Source organism: Anneissia japonica, unplaced genomic scaffold (genome assembly GCF_011630105.1).
Source record: "Anneissia japonica isolate Jap-2015-1 unplaced genomic scaffold, ASM1163010v1 scaffold288265_len830512_cov201, whole genome shotgun sequence".
Lineage (NCBI taxonomy): Eukaryota > Metazoa > Echinodermata > Crinoidea > Comatulida > Comatulidae > Anneissia > Anneissia japonica.
Window position 1 is genome coordinate 283,979 of NW_022752171.1, and position 19,869 is coordinate 303,847.

General features: G+C 35.0%; 2 protein-coding genes across 3 annotated transcripts in view; one reads left to right on the plus strand and one right to left on the minus strand.

Annotated features, from left to right (window-relative positions):
- The first annotated feature begins 393 nt into the window (after positions 1–393).
- On the plus strand, positions 394–9,628 carry LOC117122142 (vacuolar protein sorting-associated protein 33A-like). The gene is made up of 15 exons (XM_033267630.1): positions 394–527; positions 1,021–1,086; positions 1,194–1,406; positions 2,163–2,267; positions 2,540–2,656; positions 2,853–3,027; positions 3,234–3,424; positions 3,623–3,713; positions 4,522–4,596; positions 4,767–4,846; positions 5,271–5,357; positions 5,524–5,655; positions 6,538–6,706; positions 6,920–7,030; positions 7,646–9,628. The coding sequence occupies exons 1-15, from the start codon at positions 420–422 to the stop codon at positions 7,765–7,767; spliced, it is 1,842 nt and encodes a 613-aa protein (XP_033123521.1). The 5' UTR covers positions 394–419; the 3' UTR covers positions 7,768–9,628.
- A 6-nt stretch (positions 9,629–9,634) lies between these two features.
- Positions 9,635–19,869, minus strand: part of LOC117122144 (bleomycin hydrolase-like) — a 13,551-nt gene continuing 3,316 nt past the window's right edge. The window contains exons 2-10 of one of the 2 annotated variants that reach the window (XM_033267631.1): positions 18,824–18,978; positions 17,878–18,027; positions 15,953–16,183; positions 15,303–15,395; positions 14,388–14,543; positions 13,730–13,888; positions 13,213–13,280; positions 12,588–12,790; positions 9,635–11,618 (exon numbers count right to left, since the gene is read on the minus strand). In XM_033267631.1, the coding sequence (XP_033123522.1) occupies positions 11,425–11,618; positions 12,588–12,790; positions 13,213–13,280; positions 13,730–13,888; positions 14,388–14,543; positions 15,303–15,395; positions 15,953–16,183; positions 17,878–18,027; positions 18,824–18,978 (1,409 nt within the window). In that variant the 3' untranslated portion in view covers positions 9,635–11,424. Of the gene's footprint in view, positions 11,619–12,587; positions 12,791–13,212; positions 13,281–13,729; positions 13,889–14,387; positions 14,544–15,302; positions 15,396–15,952; positions 16,184–16,959; positions 17,191–17,877; positions 18,028–18,823; positions 18,979–19,869 lie in introns of both variants that reach the window. The other variant, XM_033267632.1, reaches the window with a different exon arrangement.

The window sequence follows — 19,869 nt, forward strand, 5'->3', positions numbered from 1 at the left end:
TATCTTATCTATAAGCCTTGAACAAAAATCAATGAACTTACAATAACTAGTATTACTTATAACTTGGGATTTGTAGCCTTTTAAGTAAGTATTCACTCTCCAATTTTCTTTGGTCAGCTCAAAACTTCTGTCCAATTCCATTCAAGAAAAGGGCGCCACCTGGGAAAGTCAATAATAAGGAAAGAGGGGGCATACAAGTGTTAATTTATTTTTGGTGTCAATCACAACCTCGATTTTATTTAACATTTCTAGTTTATAACATGTCATAATTTGTTTGGTAAATTATAATTTAGATGCACGAAGCTTAGGTTTATTATTCTACTAGTTACACATGTGTTGGAGTCTTCTGGGTTTTTTTTTTTGGACCATTCCATTTAGAATCCTGGATGTGATGGATGAATGGATGATCTGATGAGAAGATGGCGCATCTAAACAGTGGTGGTGGGCGTGTAAATCTCGCTCAAAAATGGAAAGAAGTTGCCCAGAAAGAGTTATTGGAATGTCTTGACAAATGTGCAGGGAGTAAAGTACGTATAAATCTTTAATAATTCTGCGATTGTTTCATAAAAGGTGTATTTTATGTTTGCAGATGTAGAAGGAAAATCCAGGCCTCTGTTGCTGTTTCCTGGTGGAGCGAGGGTCGCCGATCGATAGGCCTATGGCTATACGGGGTAGAGTGAACGGTGTCTACCTAGACATAGGCCTAGGCCCAGGTGGACCCCAGCTAGTCGTCTTTATATTTGGTCTATGGAGTAGGCCTACAATTTAATTACGCTCAGTCTTTTTCCTTGACTAGAGTACGAAACACACGTAATTGTTTGTCTATCCTGAAGTGAAAACTAAGTAATAATATAATAATAATTAATAATATAAATAATTGTTATTATTTATTATGCCTAGCCTAGCTTAGGCCTGTTTATATATATATAAAAATTAGAGTTTCAGTCCATTAAAATTAAATGACTGGCTGTTAGAATATAATGTATCTTATCTCTATCTGTATTTGTTTTTTTTTCCCAGGCTATTGTTTGGGATGATCCACTCATCAGCCCAGTTGGCCTAATAGCTGAGTACTCATTACTAAAGGTACACTTCACAGCTGTTACATTTTGTAAATATTACAGCATACAATGAACAGGAATGATATGTTTGAATTTCCTGTTTTTTTGTTTGTTTGTTTTTTTTTCCTGCAGGAAAATGAAGTGGAGAAGATGTTCCCTCTTCGTGCAGGTCGTCTGCCGCAAAACAATGTTCAGAACGTGATCTTCATCACCCGACCAATTCTGAAGCTGATGAGGCTGGTTGCAGAGAACATTCGAGAGGAAGAAAAAGTTGGAGGTTTTAGAAAGGAGTATCACATATTTTTTGTCCCTGGCAAGAGTCTCTTGTGTGAGAATAAATTAAAGGTAGTCAAGTATTAGGTCACATAGAAAAAATTAAATAGATTATCAATCTTTTTTAAAAAAATTTATTGTTATGAGGTTGGTTGTTTTTTTTTTTTTTTTTTTTTTTTTTTTTGGAAATATGTTTTTTTTTTTTTTATTGATGAGGGAGGGACTGTTTTTATTTGGCAAGAATATTGTAAATATTGTATAAAAACTGGTTTAATTTTATTGTATTTTTAAAGAAACTATTTCTAGTCACGAAATTGTGTTGCTGTGTTGTTGTTGTGTTAAGCTGTTGAACTAAGTGATGCAGCAAAAAAAAATTTCTAATTTCACATTTTGGTCCTGCTCATTTTTTCAAACCAAATATACGATCAAAAGGTGAATGCACAAGACGCTCATCTCTCATTAATTGCCACAACATGACTTTCATTTGACCTCGTAATGATGTCACGTTAATTAAACTGGACATGTCTGAACGTTGAGCGTTCTCTCTCCTGAAATCTTATTGACGGCAGAATCTACGTTCAGGTCAGAACGAGGTCTGTACTGTTCCAAACGTGAGTGCATCATGTCTTTGCGTTTCTGACATCGTCGCATATGCATCATAGAGTAAAACATCGAAGTAGAACATAGAACGCATGTTCCAGATTAATGAATCTGTTGTATCAATCTAACGCTCCCCCTGTGGAGCCAATACAATTCTTAAACTCCCAGGGTGCATTTCTGTTGCAATTTTCTGATCCTACATCAACTTCATTTCACTTCGTATCTTAGGAGCTTGGTGTCTATGGAAATCTTAACAACATCGGTGAATTTGGTCTGGAGTTGCTCCCTCTTGACAGTGATCTACTCTCGATGGACATGACCTCCATTTTTAAGGTTAGTCTTGCATATAAGCATTTATTTGCTGTTGTCATAATCCCTATCATTTTATCATCATCAACTTTACCATAATCTTATTTCATCATCATCATCTTCACATCACTATTATCACCTTCATCATTAGCATTCTCATCACCATCATATTATCATTAACATCAACCTCATCATCGTCGTCATCAACATCATTAGTTTCTATTGTCTTTTACATAAGTATTTGGGCATGTGTATAATCCTTAGAAAAAAAATGTTGAATTTGTTTTATTCCGTAGGAGTGCTATCTTCATCGTGACCCAACAGGTATGTTTTATATGGCAAAGGCTCTGATGAAAATTCAAGCATTGTATGGTGTTATCCCAAATATATATGGTAAAGGAGAATATGCAAAAGTAAGTTGATTTTTCCCAAATACCTTTCCAAGTTGATATCTGTTAAAGGGGCATGGCACTTTTTCTTTGTTCATCTTCATCATGAAGAAGGAAAAATAGGTTAAAATATCTAATCGCCAGAGGGATAATAGCACTTTTTGACCCATGGAAAATTCTGCATATACCGATGAGTATATTATCCTGTTCATATCTACAGCAAGTATCAGATATGATATTAAGAATGAGAAGAGAGCTTGCAGTGAGTGAACGCCAAATCACGCCTCAGATAGACACCGTGCTGTTATTGGATCGAACGGTGGATCTCCTAACACCATTAGCAACTCAGCTGACGTATGAAGGCCTTATTGATGAAATTTTTGGCATATCTAATAGTGAGTAACCTAATGCAAAAACTATTTTGTCAAAATATATTGTTCATAAGAGGAGATGCTATATAATAATATATTATAATTTTTTTGTGTACTGAATACAAGCATATTAATAATTTACTGATGAAATATCTTATCAACTAAAAAATGAATAATGTAATTTTAAACAATATTTCAGTTATTTTTATATATCTATTTTTTTTAATCAGCCACGGTGAAACTTCCTGCAGCCAAGTTTGCTAAGAAGAATGAAGGTGACCAAGCAGACGTCGCGACGGAACCAAAGAAATTTCACCTAAATTCTGGTGATGAACTCTTCGCTGTTGTTAGAGATCGAAACTTCCATGCAGTTGGCACAGAGCTTAGCAGGAAAGCCAAGATATTGTCTGCTCAAGTTGAGGTAATACAAATCAAGTATAAAAAATTTTGTTTTTATTATGTGCATTACTGCATTTGTTAAAAATAATTTTGAAAAATTGAAAAAAAAAAATATTAAAAAAAACACAGAAAGTTTGTTGCACAAAGATTTATTAATTTAATTTTTATAATGACTATTAATGCTAATAGTGACTATATACCCTATTTTATTTGTTGGTAGGAAAGGAAAGGTGCTCGGACAGTGGGCGAGATCAAGGAGTTTGTCTCAAAATTACCGCATATTCAGGCAGCAAAGCAGTCACTTGCTACACGTGAGTAGGGACTGAAAATGCAATCTGTAGGACAAAAAGGAGGATGGGGACAAAAAGAAGAGGTGGAGGAGGATACAAAATATGATGAGGATGAAGGGGTGGTTATGAGAAGTGAGTGAGGATGAAGGTGAATAAATGGATGGTATAGGAAGGAGGATGGGTTGACAAGGATGATGAGAATGCATAGTAGAAAGGAAGGATGATGGGTTGACAAGGATGATGAGGATGCATAGTAGAAAGGAAGGATGAGAATGATATGAATGAAGAAGAAATGATGAGGATTTGGCATTGATAAAAGGATAGCATTGCGATGAGCTGATGATGCTAAAGATGACAATGTTTATGATTGTATCAAAAATAATCATATTTAAATTTTGTAATGATAAACTTGAGAGCAGCAGTGTTAATATGATGTTTACAGTGATGAAAGATAGTAGTAACAAGTGAGGTGGAATGATTAAGGCAAATTGTACAATAATGTAAATGAACACAATTTTTTTTTTTTACTTTATTTATAGAGGGTGATGCTTCCAGTGTATTCTGGAAAGTCAGCTAATATTCAGGGGCCCTCTTTAAATAAATTAAATAATCTGATGCTTTTATCAGTGAAGTCTCTTTATGAGACTTAGCGAGTGGAGTTTTTTTTTAGTCGCGAGAAAAAGTTCTGCTGTTACAGGAATTGAACCCAGGACCCTGGGATTAGAAGGCAAAGCATCTTAACCACTAAGCTATTCAACTCCACTCCAAAATTATGCAGATAATAATGGGAATAATTAAATTATAACAGCATTTTTGTTTTGGTTTTTAGACACTTCTATAGCTGAACTTGTCAAAGAAGTTACAGATAAGAGTGCATTTCTTGAATCATTACACATGCAGCAAGGTATGTTACCACTGTGTACTTGTGTCCAGTAATCACTCGCATGCCATGGAATCAAGAATAATGTAATCACATAGGCCAAATGCACCCTTTATTCAGGATAATATTGTTGATTTAGAGTTTTATAAGAATAATGTATAATATGTGAATAAATAACTATCCATTTGCTTCAGAGTTTTTGAGTGGATCAGAGACAGATAAAGTTAACAATTTTATTGAGGATTGTATCGGCAAGAAGGAACCTATAGTGAAGGTAAAACATTGCTGTACAATCTGTTTCTATTATAAACAAATGTAATATTTAAAACCAGAGATTCTCAAGCACTATCTGAACTGAAATTTAAGCACTGAATTTTACATACTGTACTTGCTGTTTAATGTGATAAAATTATTTGAGATGTAGTAGAGTATTTGTTTGGCTAAGCAAGGACTTTTAAATGTACAGTGAAAACTCCTTGGGCTACGTGCTATTGTTCCTGCCTTTTATGACTCTGGCAGGTTTGAATTTGGGTCTGATTGCTCAGCCTCTCAACTATTTTTTTGTCTGGTACATGCTGCTTAGCGATAAACTGTGGCTGCCGCGAGTCTTCAAGCCCAGCCAACAATTTACAGTTTCAGTTTGCAAGTGTAAAAAAAAGTAAGTTTATTATTATTTTATTATTTATTGATGACTTCAGGTTCTTCGATTGGTGTGTATGCAATCATTGACCAACAGTGGGCTTAAACCAAAAATTCTAGATTTTTACAAAAGGGAAATTTTACAGGTAAGAATAAAATCTTTCAATGATTCTCAATATTGTTTTTATATTGTTGTATATTTTGTTGTTGTTAAAGTTACTAAATCTTTTATAAATACTAAGGAAATGCTTGCAAATTAAGTATTATGATTAGAATAACAATATTAATATCCAGAATATTTTTTACCACCAGACTTATGGCTTTGAACATATTGTCACACTCCACAATTTGGAAAAAATTGGTTTGTTAAAACAGCAAAGTCAGAAGTCGTACTCAACGATTCGTAAAACACTCAAACTAGTGATGGAGGAAGTCAATGAACAGGTACACAACCCTTTTATCTATTATTACAGGATGGTGAATTGCAAAGGCTCATGAGAAATGTGTTACTATGAGTTTGTGATCCTGATACCAAAGAGTATAGAACTGTAAGTGGTTCAACTCTAGGGGTTCGTTGGAACGCAATCCTGTCTCAAAAAGTACTACCTCAAATGTGAGGTCTCAACACGAATTGAGACGCATCGTTGGTGAAATCATATTGAGATTTTCACCAAAAGAGGCCAAAGTCAACATTTTTACAAAATTTTGATTTTAATGCTTTGGAATAACTTGATACTTGTATTTTATGATTGTATACTTTGTAAGTAAATTTCTTGCCAAAACAGTGTTCTCTGTACATGTTCGGTAATTCTAGTCATATAATTTGTACAGGTTAGTTTATCTTTGAGGTCGATTTTCTCAAAACGTGGTTCTTATACACCTAATCTTTAAATGCTCACATTTCTGGATTTACTTATAGTAGGGAAGCCATTCAAAGACCAAATGAAAGCTTATAATGTGATCTACCCAAATATAATATAAAACTCAATTTTTGAATTTCTAACCATGAGACTAATTTTGTGGTGAGACCTCACAAATACAGAACACACGTTCGAGCCTGGAACTTGATGAAAATTCTAATAGGGCGCCCCCTACCTTGTGGTAGTACTTATTCAATGTTTCAATGCGTGCATACAAAATCAGGGCAGTTGGACCGCTTGCAATTCTGTACTTTTTGCTGATATATTAAATTTAGAGACAAATGAATTAAGGAGGAAGCCAATGACAATGACCACTCCACCCTCTCCCCCCCCCCATATCACATAAATAGGAGAAACTTGATAATGTTTAATGATATTTATCTTGATTTATCTCAATTATTTTTAGAATCCAAATGATATATCATATGTCTTCAGTGGTTATGCACCATTGTCGGTTAGGCTAGCTCAATATTTGGCCAAGCCTGGATGGCGGAGTATTGAGGAGGCATTAAGATTGCTTCCAGGCCCATTAGTGGAGGAGAAACAGCAAATACCAGTAGGCCTAAGAAAAAAACGTAAGTACCGCTGTAACATTATTATATCTGCTCTTTCATTGATCTGCAGTGCAGTAAAACATTCCTTGTTCTTTAACACAAGAAATAATCCATCAGTTTATGTAAAAAATAGTACAAATACTTTTGATAAACAAACAATTAGTAAAAAATGCCCACATTTTAATTATTTCGGGTTCTTGGATCTCCTCTATAAATTGAATTTTCTATCTTTAGGTTCACCAGGAAGTGATGGAGACAACCAGAAAATGACGTTAGTAATTTTCCTCGGCGGTGTAACCTTTGCTGAGATTGCTGCCCTGCGGTTCCTGTCTCAACAGGAAGATGGTAAGTAGCAGAGATGTAGTGGATAGTAATGGATTAATGCATTTTTATAGGTCAAAGGTATCGGTGGATTAATCTCAGTTGGCTAATCTGGTGGTAGCCACTGTGTGTGTGCTGAACCGTGGAGATCTCTAGGTCCCCGGTTCAATTCCCATTGCTGCCTCTCCTTGTGTTTCAGCTGGAGGGCTGAAATACAAGTTACAATAGCGCACCGTCTTTCGGATGAGACGTTTAAGCTGTTGGTGCCGTGTGCATTTATGGCCCTTGTGTACGTTAAAGAACGGAGTAAACTCTTCAGAAAAGTGTAGGGGATTGTCTGCCAGTGTACTGCCCAATCACCACCAGAAGGACCCCGCTGGAAATAAGTCTTCCTCTAGACTTTCATGGGCTATCCTATGCTTGGTGTTTACACCAAATAAATCCAATCCACTCTAAAAGAAAACATTTAGAAGCAGAAGTACTGTATCTAAACACAGAACTTGATTTTATGTTTAAAATATCTTTTGGTCTTTTCCTCTGTCATGTTGATGTTCATATCAAATTTAACCCCATTACTAGTATAAAATGAATCAAATTTTTATCAACAGTAACTCCTCAATTCTGTACTTAATTTTTCAGCTCCAACTGATTATACAATAATTACTACTCAAGTAATCAATGGTACAACTTGGCTTGAGTCTCTAATGGAGGATATTGGAGTAACCAATCAAGAAGAGGGCGGGGCTTCACCATTTCGATGATGTGACTAATCAGGAGGTCAGAGCTTTGCCAATAAGACACTTATCCACCGAATACAAAAAAAAGAGACGGGGCTTCCATCATGGGAAGGCACAGGACTGTTTATAGGCAGGGCCTCAAAACCTCTGCTACCATAGAAACATCTGCAAGCACCGTTGGAGCTTAAATACGTTGTTGATCACCATGCAATCACAATAAATTTATTTACATGTGCAAGGAAATTTCCTCTGTGCACCCTGCTGGTACCACTGCCTGTGATGGCATCTGTTAGGCGGGGGACTCTCTGCGTTATACAACGAATCCAACTTCGCTCCCTGTGCTAGGCATCTCTACGCCATCTGCTGATTGTCGGTTGCAGTTCGAACAGATCGTCATTGAAAGTGATCCGTTGCGGATGGAGATAATAGACCAGATAGATGGCTCGGGTCATGTGACTTATAGTGGGTATTAGGGTTTTTTTACATTTATCGAGATCGCGAGGCGAAAGTGCATTGAATATGGCTTCGCCTTGTTGTTGATGTAAGTCACATCATATATGTTGCAAATGTTGGTTGGTATGCGAGTTATAATTTGGTAAATCATTGAGAAGTGTTCCAAAATTAAATTTTCAAAGACTTTTCAGTTTGGTGTGGGAATAAATCCTGGAAGCCCTGGTCAAGGTACGGTACCTATTCGACTACAGAGATATATAGAGTCGAGGCATAACAACTCCTTCCCTGCTCCAGGCCCTGGTCAATGTATGGTACCTTCAAGACGTGCGTATTGCTCCAGTGGAGTCGTGCCGGCTGAGGTACTTTTTAGGCCTGGCCTAAGTCAAGAATATTATTCATGGCAAATGAATCTCACCATTCGTTGCAAGAGTTATTTTACAGTTATTTTAAATCCAAAATTAAATCATAGGATGTTTGTAGTTGCTGCCAAGGATAATGATCATCGTATGACAGATTATTATTACGTACTGGCATTAGGATGTACCATCCCAACCAGGCCTATTATCACCAGTCTGGTTGAGCAATCAGTACCGTTAAGGGTTATTTTCTATTTTATTACCTACAGTACACGACTACAGAGATATATAGTCGAGGCATAACAACTCCCTCCCTGCTCCGGGCCCTGGTCGAGGCTTAACACTCACAGTGCAGTCTAGTAGTAGGCCTATACATATGTAGCCTACCGTACACTAGCAGCATTTCAGAGCCTAAATAAAATGCAGATTGCCAAAGTAATTATAAATCACTATTTAAAAATTAATATAGGCCTGCCTTACTTTGGGTCACTGTCTAAAAAACATAACTCTCTCAATATACTGTGTTCAATGAGCACACTGTGGTTTACGATGTTGATGTTTACATTTAGTACCCACTATATGTCCCGTGACCAGTAATAGCTGGAGTTGCCAATTCAGTCTATTTGGAGTATAGCTTATTATAATCCTCCTTGCAACTCTTGAGTTATAGCTTGGTGGTTAAGAAGCTTGTTGTCAAATCCTGTATTTGCCTGTCTACTATTGCTCAAAATAAGATTGGTAGATAATTTGTTGCATACTCCTTCACACATCTAAATTGTTGCCATTTCTCCTGTTTTCAGCATAAGTAATAAAACGCTTTAGTGGCATCGGACAACAGTGGCATTTTAATCAGATGAACCAGCCATGCCTTAAAAGAGGAATTGCTGTTAAATTACAAAACCATCTGCCAATGTATTAGGTGATTATATTAGTGTGGCGATATAAACATGTACTGTATTGTACTCGGACATTCCTTAATTATTTCAGGAATATACTGAAAAATATGTGAAATATATAAGTATTATCTGCTTATTTTATTGTAAAAAGAAAAACTACAGAATAAATTTAGAAACCAAGAGCTGTTTTTGTTTATTTAATCATTTGTTGATTTGAACATTTATTTTCAATCAGTATTAAATTAATTCATAATTCATCATTTTGAGTTATTTAGTTAATATTATAAAAATCTTGACGTTATCCATGAACAATAGACACTCACGGGCCATGTACATTATTCCCTAAATTTCTAATTAAATAAAGTTTGTTTAATCTACTTTCCCAATTCTTCAAAATAAATGTATTTAATAACTACACAGTTAAAATACAATAGATTTGAAAAATGCTACACGGTGTAATATTTGTTATTCTTCACTCCTACAAACCCTGACTGATTAATTTACTTAATTTTTCATAAAAAGTAAAAATAATGTCTAATGGGGTCTGGAATCCAGGAAACTAAAAACAATACAGGGTATAGAAATTATAGACATTTATGGGCCTGCGAGCCAAAAGTTAAAAATCTGAGCATTTTAAGCTGTTTTAAAAACGATTTCAGGGAGTGTTTGTACCGAGTACATAAACAAAAATATTTTTAATAAAGCCATACAATTTGAGTTTCAATGTATGGTTAATTTGAGCACCCGAACTATGAACACAAACATTTCATTACTCAAAACAAACAAAAAACTGATCAATTTTTAGAAACGTGTCAGTGAATTAACTAATAATGTAAATACTGTACTCTAATGCCTCAAGTTACTGCTAAAATACCACTTTTATATTTTAAATAAAACCAATTTCTTCTAATTTCAAATACATTTACCCCTGAATTTGTGATAATTCGTTATCACACATAGACTTTTGCTAAATGCGTGGCAAATTTATGATCACGCATGCATGTTTCATCCAAAATCACTTCGAAATGCTGGACCACCCCGCACGATGCAAGATGGTTAGTAACTATGCAGATAAATAGCCTGGTGTCTTAACCACTAGACCATGGAGCTTGCGCTTAGTAGCTAGTGTTGTATCATATCCCAAGTAGCAGCATGTACCGCAATACTATTTCAATGTATTTTTATATATTCAAATAAAAATCTGTCCTTTGTGGCATAGATACTGTTCTCTGTTTTTACCTCATCTTTATTTATATTTTGTTTTGTAGTATTGTTACGGCTCATTCCACAATTTTTAGCATGCAAAACATTGAATTTTTTACTCCCCTACACTAGTGATAGCCTGCGTGCAATTCAATAACTGACGATGGTAGTAGATTGCCGAAACATGTCTTGTTGGGGCCTTTTAAGGCCATAAAATACTGGATTAAATATAGGCTTTGCCTATGATGAAGATACGACCTGTTGTGTTGTTTTTGAAAATTATTAGCTGTCTGCTCTTAAATCGTTCCTTTGGCAATATTCAAATATATTTTTTAAAACTAATAAAAGATATTGTGAATGTAACACAATGTGTATTATTCTTGTGCGAGGTTTGCTGTCAATTTTTCTGTGGTGGAATGGCAGTTATACATCTTCATTTCATATTGCTTCCTTTTATCTCCTACTTTATATTAATATTTATTGCCACTCAACCACTCTTATGGTACTGTTAGGGCTCTTAAAAACTGTTTCTAAATATCATTATACCATTATTAAAGGTAAAGTAAAAAGACCCAGTGATTTGAATAATATGAAATCACCAATGACATAGGAGTAAACGTGCCTCAGCACAGAAGAGCTGGGAAGTTGTAGGATATTAACCTGAGTGTCTATAGACAACAGATCAAGATGTCTATGGACAAGAGACAAAGGGTATACTGTTGTCATTCCAGAGGTCCATAGACTGCAAAACATAAGGTCTGCAGAATGTGTCATTAGAGTTTGGAGCAGGCTACTGAAGTTGAATCCTCGGCATTGGAGCATGCTAGAGCACCCATAGGGTCCCAGGCAGGCAGTACTACAGGTTCCTGGTCCATGATTGCCAATACATCTGCAGGAACATATGTTTTGTCAATCACCACTTCGTATAGATATTCCGAGAACCAGTTGTCTGTCATCATTAGATATCCTACAACATTAAAAAAATGAATGGTGTAATTAAGTTGACATTTACTGAACATTAGATGGCGGTATACAAAGAAAAGAACTGTTTTGAAAAGCAAGATTCTGTTACCTAGTAAAGTTATCTATTCCTGGACTACACACAAATGTATTATAAATTCTGGATTTATGTAGCACCTCACATTGTCACATTACCTCAAGGCTCTTAACAACAACATAACAGAAAAAAACATAAACATCAATAATAATGAGACAAACAAAGTCTTGCCAAACAGCACAATCAGAATGTGTGGTATTCAAAGGTAAGACTTGAAGGAAAGTAAACCTCTCATCTCCAAACCTCACAGTATCTATAGTTTAGATAATACTGTAGTATTAACCTTTGTTCCTACTGTGTGTCCTCATTCTGGATCTAGGATTGCTGTATGTTTTCCCAAACACAATAAAATAATTTTCAACATTTTTATCTGCTTTTCTTGATTGATCACTGTATTTTTTTAATTTTTTTTTTTTTGAGATTTGTTTTTATAGTATAGAAGGCCTCATTATTGCCAGCTATTGCTGGTTTGAGTCGCCTTCATTAAACAATTCTATCTTCAGCAGTCTCAAAATGAATGACGAATTGAGCATGGTGTACGGCATTTCTCTATAGTGCAATGAGATGGATGGTTATTTTACTCTCCACCTGATTTCTTACTGGACAAAACTTTAGCAGTTTTTAGTCTGTCTTTGTATTCCCAAAAATAAACATTGTGAGTGATATGTTTGGTATTAAATTTCAAATCAATAAAAGACATAATGGACCTTCCCAAAGTGTCAAATCAAACTCAACAACTGACCAATCAGATCAGGGTCAGGAACATGAGCTTTTCCCACAACAAATTTTATCCCACAAACATGTTTATAAACATTTACAATGTCATTTTTGGGCCTTAGCAACAGTATCCAGGGGGTGGAGCTTAGAACAACTTTTTACCTTTGTTTCCTCTTTCCTCTCCCCATGAGTTCTCAACTCTCCACTTTACTGTCTTCATTCCATTGTTCTCTTCCGTGGCGGCTTCATCGATGGATACTGCTGAGAACACCATAGCGTGAGTCATTAAAGATTCACCATAGATAAGCCTGTCAGACTTGGATAGACCATTAACATTCGTATCAAACACCACCTCGTAATTATGCCTGCAATACAAATGAACGATCAATGTTTTTGTGCATAGAGATCTTTCTGATGACGCTAATAAAAATATAAATCCAAAAATCAAAGGAAGTAAACCTTCAATTTAATTCAATTTATTGACCATCAAGGGCTATTATCTGCAAGATTACAATAAAATACAAAAAACGGAAACTTGTATAATATACACCCATCCCAAACCTGCAACTCTCCCCACCAACACAAAAAAAAAATGACTTAGATCAAAATATAATAAGTTGGGGAAGACTACAGTATTTAAGGAGTTTGAAAACAGGTTCTAAAAAGATCTAAATCACTCCTTCTATCGTCTATCTACACCTTAACCTCAATGTTGTGTTTTACAATTTTGAAATGCAAATATTAATCAATTAGTAATAAATCATAAATATTAACCATATTAGCTTACTGATCCATGTTGAGGACTCCGGACTTGCCGTGGAAATGCTTGCCAACATCACAACCAAACCATACTGCCTGCAAAAACAAAGTCAACATGTTGACTCAGGATCCTCTTAAGAGTGAAAAGAGAAAATACAGAAAATATTTTGTGAAAGTTGGGTCAAGATGATGGAGGATGGGAGATGATGGAGGATGGGAGAAAATGGAACATTGAGTTTTTAGAAGACATTGTTTGAGTGCTCTGAATGGATGATAATGATTATCATGATGATGACAATGATGATGAGGGATAGTGATACTGACAATGATATTGACCATGGTGATGATGATTTAATACAAGTCACAACAACGATGATCATGATTATGACGATGATAATGAAAATGATTATGACGATGATGATGACTATGACAATGATAATGATGACAATGAAAGATGGCAAAGGTGATGAATGATAATGATAATGATGATACTGACAATGATGATCATCATAATCATAATCATGTTAAAAACAAAACGCAATTACCTCTCCAGCCTTAATAGAAGCTGCAGTCATCTGTTTCATACTCTCTATTGGCTGATTAATGTAAAGGGTTTTACGTCCACCTATCATATTGCCTAGATACTCAACGGTGTATAGCTTGCCATATGTATTTGTTGGTCTTGGATCATTCACTATACAAACCTACAAACAGATCAAATCATTGTATATATTAAAGATCATCAATCTCCAGCAAATTCACGATGGTTGCATGTTTCCACTACTGTATTATGAATAAATTCTACCTGAAATCAACTGATCATGGGTATCACAGCTCACAGTAGAATACCTGTACAATGATGTGCTAACAAATCTCAATAAACCAGATCTTTTGGAACCCCTGACAAAAAAACACTTAGCTTAAATGATTACTCTTTGTTTGACATCAACATTCGTTGTTCTTGTACAACAGCATATGCATCTATTAAAAGGTCTCAAATCAATTTTGATCCTGTCAAACTTTATTTGACAAAAACATGTGACGTGCCTAAATATGGTCATGATGACATCACATCATGACCATATGTAGGCACATCATGACTATATATGGGCATATAACAGTTTTTTGTCAAAGAAAATTTGATAATCTTGACAGACTATTAGTGTATTAATGAGGGACACTTATCAAATACAAGTACAGTACCTTATCATTGACATCATAAAATGGCTTAACATGTTGCTCATAGAAGTCCTTTGGCGTTATTGGTCCTATCTTCTTGTAAACTTTGTTCTTGTCATAGTAATCCCAAGTGAAGGAGGTAGGAGGAGTTCCAAGGCATATAGACACTATACGATGAACCTGTAGAATGAATATGAAATGGTAACATCAAGTGAACTGTGCAATCATCAAAGACTAGAACCAATAAATAGACACCCATTATGAATGTCACACTGTTTCATTGTAGATTATTGTAAGCCCATTTTTGTAAATCGTCACCTTTAACACTGTAATATTATAGTCTTGCACCGGAGGAAATAAATTTCTTAATATGTTGTACAAATGACTTTTCTAAGATATAAAATGGTTGTTTGACGAAATACTTGTGAATGGTTAATGAAATACAGATTTTTTAAAATTTAATGGGGGAAAAAAGGTGAAAAAAAGTTGGTTATGCTCTTTTTAATCCCACTTTTTAAATATTCAAAAGTCTGTATCTTATTAACTCATCACCATTTTTGTGTCTTTAAAAAACCAGCTGCACAATATACAACAATGTTTATTTCCTCCAGAGTCCGGCTTCAACACTGTACTGCACCTATTATCAGGTTTGCTGTTTGCCACTAATTCGTAAAATCTTTAAAGTAAACTGAATCCTCGAATAATCGACTGATTAGTTAAATGATTCATAAATTGTGAATAATTGATTAGTTAATTGATTTAATTGATTAGAGTGTTTGACAAATTGATTGAATGATTAATTGATTGATGGTTAATTGTTTGAATTACATCAATTATTATATTCATTGATTGACTAATTAGTTGATTGGTTAGTTGACTGGTTGATTGATTAATTGGTTGAATTAAATACAATTAATATATATAAATTATCTTTCTTACCACTTGCATCATGCCGAGTATCTCTGCATTGATTTCTTCATCAGTTTTCTTCTCCTGGACCATCTCATTTAGTTTCTTAGAAAATTCACGTATCTGCAATTGAATTCAATGATAGGGAAGGTTGGATCTCAAGCTCTTTAAGAATCATCAAACTTTTCAGTTAGAGTAAGAAACTCTTTCAAAAACATAAATGTAAGTATTCATCAAATATTTTTTAAACTGGTCTTCTTAAACGATCAATTTTAGTAACTAGAAAGCACTTCTCATCTTGCAATATTTCGACATTAATTATGTCATCATCTATAACATAATTAATGTTGAAATATTGAATCCTGACATGATGGCATGAATTTCCATACTTGGAGTATGCATTATACTATCTAATCTAAACTTATTCCTCCATGCACAGAACAAAGACATTTAACCTAGAGTATTCACAATCTACTAGATACCCATTTGGGTTAGAGACAGATGTAGATCAAAAGCCTTGCCAAGGACATAAGCAATTGCATAGAGGGATCAAACCCTGACCTCAGGATTGAGAAACCACTGTGTTACACACCCCCACAAAATATTCAAGGTATATTTGTATGGTTATTATCAAGTCTGATGATGCTCTATAGAGGGCAGCACCACATTCAACCTTATACCTTATTTTTCAGTAACATATTCATCTTTGACGAAGCCTCTGAGGTATAGACATCTTTGAAGAGTTTCTTCGGCATCACGCCGTACTTATTTATCAGGTTCACGAGCATGTCCCACTGACCGCCATCTTCCGTTGGATTTGACAGAAGAAAACTAACAAGCCTGCCCTCTGGAGTCTCACCTTTCTTAAAAACTTCCACATATGAATGGAGGAAGTAGTTTATTCTTTCTATCTGTTATACATTTAAAAAAAAGATAACAATTAAAGAAATGAACTTTAAATTATCATCTAAAAAAGCTCTAAAGCTTTAGCTACAGAAATTGTTGTGTTGCAAAGGCTGAATCAGGGCTGGAAAAAGCATGACTGGTAGTCGGAGGCTTCGTGAATGTCCCGGAGACATTTTTGGGGAATAAATTTAAAAAATAAACAGTTGGGCTATAATATAGTGGAGGCATTATATCGAGATAATTTTCTTGGTCAGAGGCAATTGATAAACACTTACAACATGCAACATGCATCACACAGACCATGGAGGAATAAGTTCAAAAATTAATCTAAACTTAAAAACCGAAAGGTCCACTGATTAATCTCAGATAAGATAGTATATACATACTCCAAGTATCGAAATGCATGCCATCGTGTCGGGATTCAATATTTCGACATTAAACATTAATCATCAATATTGAATCCCGACATGATGGCATGAATTTCCATATTTGGAGTATGTATTATACTATCTAATCTAAACTTATTCCTCCATGCACAGACCAAAGACATTTAACGTAGAGTATTCACAATCTACTAGATACCCATTTGGGTTGACAGACAAATGTAGATCAAAAGCCTTGCCAAGGACACAAGCAATTGCATAGAGGGATAAAACCCTGACCTCAGGATTGAGAAACCACTGTGTTACACACCACCACAAAATATGCAAGGTATATTTGTATGGTTATTATCAAGTGTGATGATGCTCTATAGAGGGCAGCACCACATTCAACCTTATACCTTATTTTTCAGTAACATATTCATCTTTGACGAAGCCTCTGAGGTATAGACATCTTTGAAGAGTTTCTTCGGCATCACGCCGTACTTATTTATCAGGTTCACGAGCATGTCCCACTGACCGCCATCTTCCGTTGGATTTGACAGAAGAAAACTAACAAGCCTGCCCTCTGGAGCCTCACCTTTCTTAAAAACTTCCACATATGAATGGAGGAAGTAGTTTATTCTTTCTATCTGTTATACATTTAAAAAAAAGATAACAATTAAAGAAATGAACTTTAAATTATCATCTAAAAAAGCTCTAAAGCTTTAGCTACAGAAATTGTTGTGTTGCAAAGGCTGAATCAGGGCTGGAAAAAGCATGACTGGTAGTCGGAGGCTTCGTGAATGTCCCGGAGACATTTTTGGGGAATAAATTTAAAAAATAAACAGTTGGGCTATAATATAGTGGAGGCATTATATTGAGACAATTTTCTTGGTCAGATGCACAAACATTTTTTTCCAGGCCTCAGCTGAATGACTGAAGTATTTGTTTATTATACACTTCAACAGATTGGTGCTACTAAGACTACAACTCTGGTCTCTATGATGTTGGTAAATGTGAAGTTCATAAAATTAACAATTTTTTGGCCTGATATTATATGGAAAGACTGTCAAAGTATCAAGATTTTGGCGAGATTGTCATATTTGTTAGCCGCTCTCCTTCTATTTTGCTATCTTTCGATTAAATTACTTTTGGCCATAAAGAAAGTGGAAAACACAATATGAGCCGCTGCAGGATCTGACAATCTGGTAAATTGAAGTACAAAAAACAATGTCCTAAAAAAATATATTATATATAAAACAACACTTTTTGTATAATATTGCTATCTCTGGCCTTGAAAAAAAAAATTCTTCTTAAACTCGAAAACATCCACAAACCTTATCCCAAAGAAATAGATATGATTGGCTGAATTCAAAATCTTCAAGTTGCATTTGTTTCATGAATGGTAACCGCATTGCATTTAAGCAAGCAAAGATCCAACATCGACCACTTGCCTTCTGATTCGTCACTGGTTTTACTTCAGGAACCTATGAAAATTAGTCAGAAAATTGTCCATCAGCCAAGTAATTACCTATTCCTATATAAAATATATTCACCTCGGCTCCGCCTCCTTGAATGGAACAGTGAATCTTTCAACTCACGAAAATATTTTTCCCATTGCACTCATAAACATCCATTATTTGTATACCATTCCACTAAATGTTATGATGATCCATTCATTAGTTTTTGCAGAATCAGATAATGATTACATTACCTCCTTGATGCAGGTACGGTAATAATTTGAAAAGATAAGGGGACTGAGTCCTGGTATACTGATCACAGTAGGCAACTATTATCTCCAAGGGACTAATCAAAATTTCTTTGTTGATTTCCAACAAGAACAATATATACTGTAAATATAATTGACTTTAGAATACTAACATGGATTTTGACTACTACTACTGTATACACCAGTTCCAATATAACAAAAGCAGTTGCATTGTTTTGTCATGGTACGGCCATGTAGTGGTATGACCTCACAAATTGCAATCTAGTAGCTTCAAAGATTTTAAAAATGTAAAGACCTGTCCAGACTATCAACTATCATTTGATAACAACATGTGACATGCCTAAATATAGTCATGATGACATCCCATCATGACCATATATAGGCACATCATGACTATATATGGGCATACAACTGTTTTTTGTCAAAGAATTTTGATAGTCTGGACAGAGCTTAAGAGACAGTTCATAATTGCTGCACACATTTGATTTCTTTTGTTGCTAAAAAAACAAAAAAAAAACACTGTTATCCTTATACTGAATGTGTAATACATTTACCTTATATGTGTAAGCATGGGAAACTGTCTGAGACTCAGTATGGTCCATGCAGACCTCCAGAGGATCGTATTTAGTAACCACATTCTGGGCAAGTCTGTTCTTTGGTTCTGCTAAAAAAGCTGTCTGGAACTTTTTGATGATGGCGTTGGTAATTTCTGTAAGAAAAAAGAATATATTGAATGTTAATATAAATCAAATTCATTTTTTTACCATTAGCAAAATAAAATAAAATAATTAAATTGTGTTAATTAAAACAACAAAAAAAAATGGGCTTAAGTATTCATCAGACAGGAAACCCCCATTCGGACACAGCTTGTCAGACAAAAAAAGTGTGAGTTTGTTTTAATCCTATGTGCATATGATCTAAAATATCTCAAGCAGTACTACAGTAACTTAAAATTGCTCAAGAAGACTGCAAGTACCTCATTGGCTGACAGGTACAGTAGCCTCGCTGATTGGCCCAAACTCTCTGCCACAAGGCCAGACCTAGGCTAGGCCTAACATGAAATTACTTGACAGGTCTAGGTAGGCCTAGGCTAGGGCCTAGCACCCTAGCTAGGCTATCTGACTGAATTACAGTCAAAGCGTACCCATGCCAACCCATACCCACAAACCGTACCCAAATTTTGGTCAACCCAGTACCCAGAATTTTAGTCAACCCGTACCCATCTTTGATCAAACCATACCCATCGTTAGTCAAACCGTACCCAAGTTAGATGAACAGTATTATTTACTATATAGAACATTACACAAATTATATTGTCTATTTAGATATTAATCATATCATGTATTATGAATGCCTAACTTACCGATTAGAAGATGTATTCTAATATCTTTGATAGGATGCATTCAATCAAGAAATTTATGATCGCCGAAGAAGCCGAACACGCAAGTTGGGGGCGCTACATATTATGGCTCCATTTGTGGTGTCGTTATTTGTTTTCACGTATAATTAAGAAGTTATAATTTTAGATTATTATTGTTAGGCCTACGTATACTGTAGTTAAGAAGTTATAATTTAAAATTATTATTGTTAGGCTTACATA

Excerpts from the sequence above, each read along its gene's own strand:
- LOC117122142 (XM_033267630.1), top strand. The coding sequence starts at position 420 with ATGGCGCATCTAAACAGTGGTGGTGGGCGTGTAAATCTCGCTCAAAAA. Across the intron at positions 4,847-5,270 it reads AGAAGGAACCTATAGTGAAG|GTTCTTCGATTGGTGTGTAT; the intron begins GTAAAACATTGC and ends TGATGACTTCAG. Across the intron at positions 7,031-7,645 it reads CCTGTCTCAACAGGAAGATG|CTCCAACTGATTATACAATA; the intron begins GTAAGTAGCAGA and ends TTAATTTTTCAG.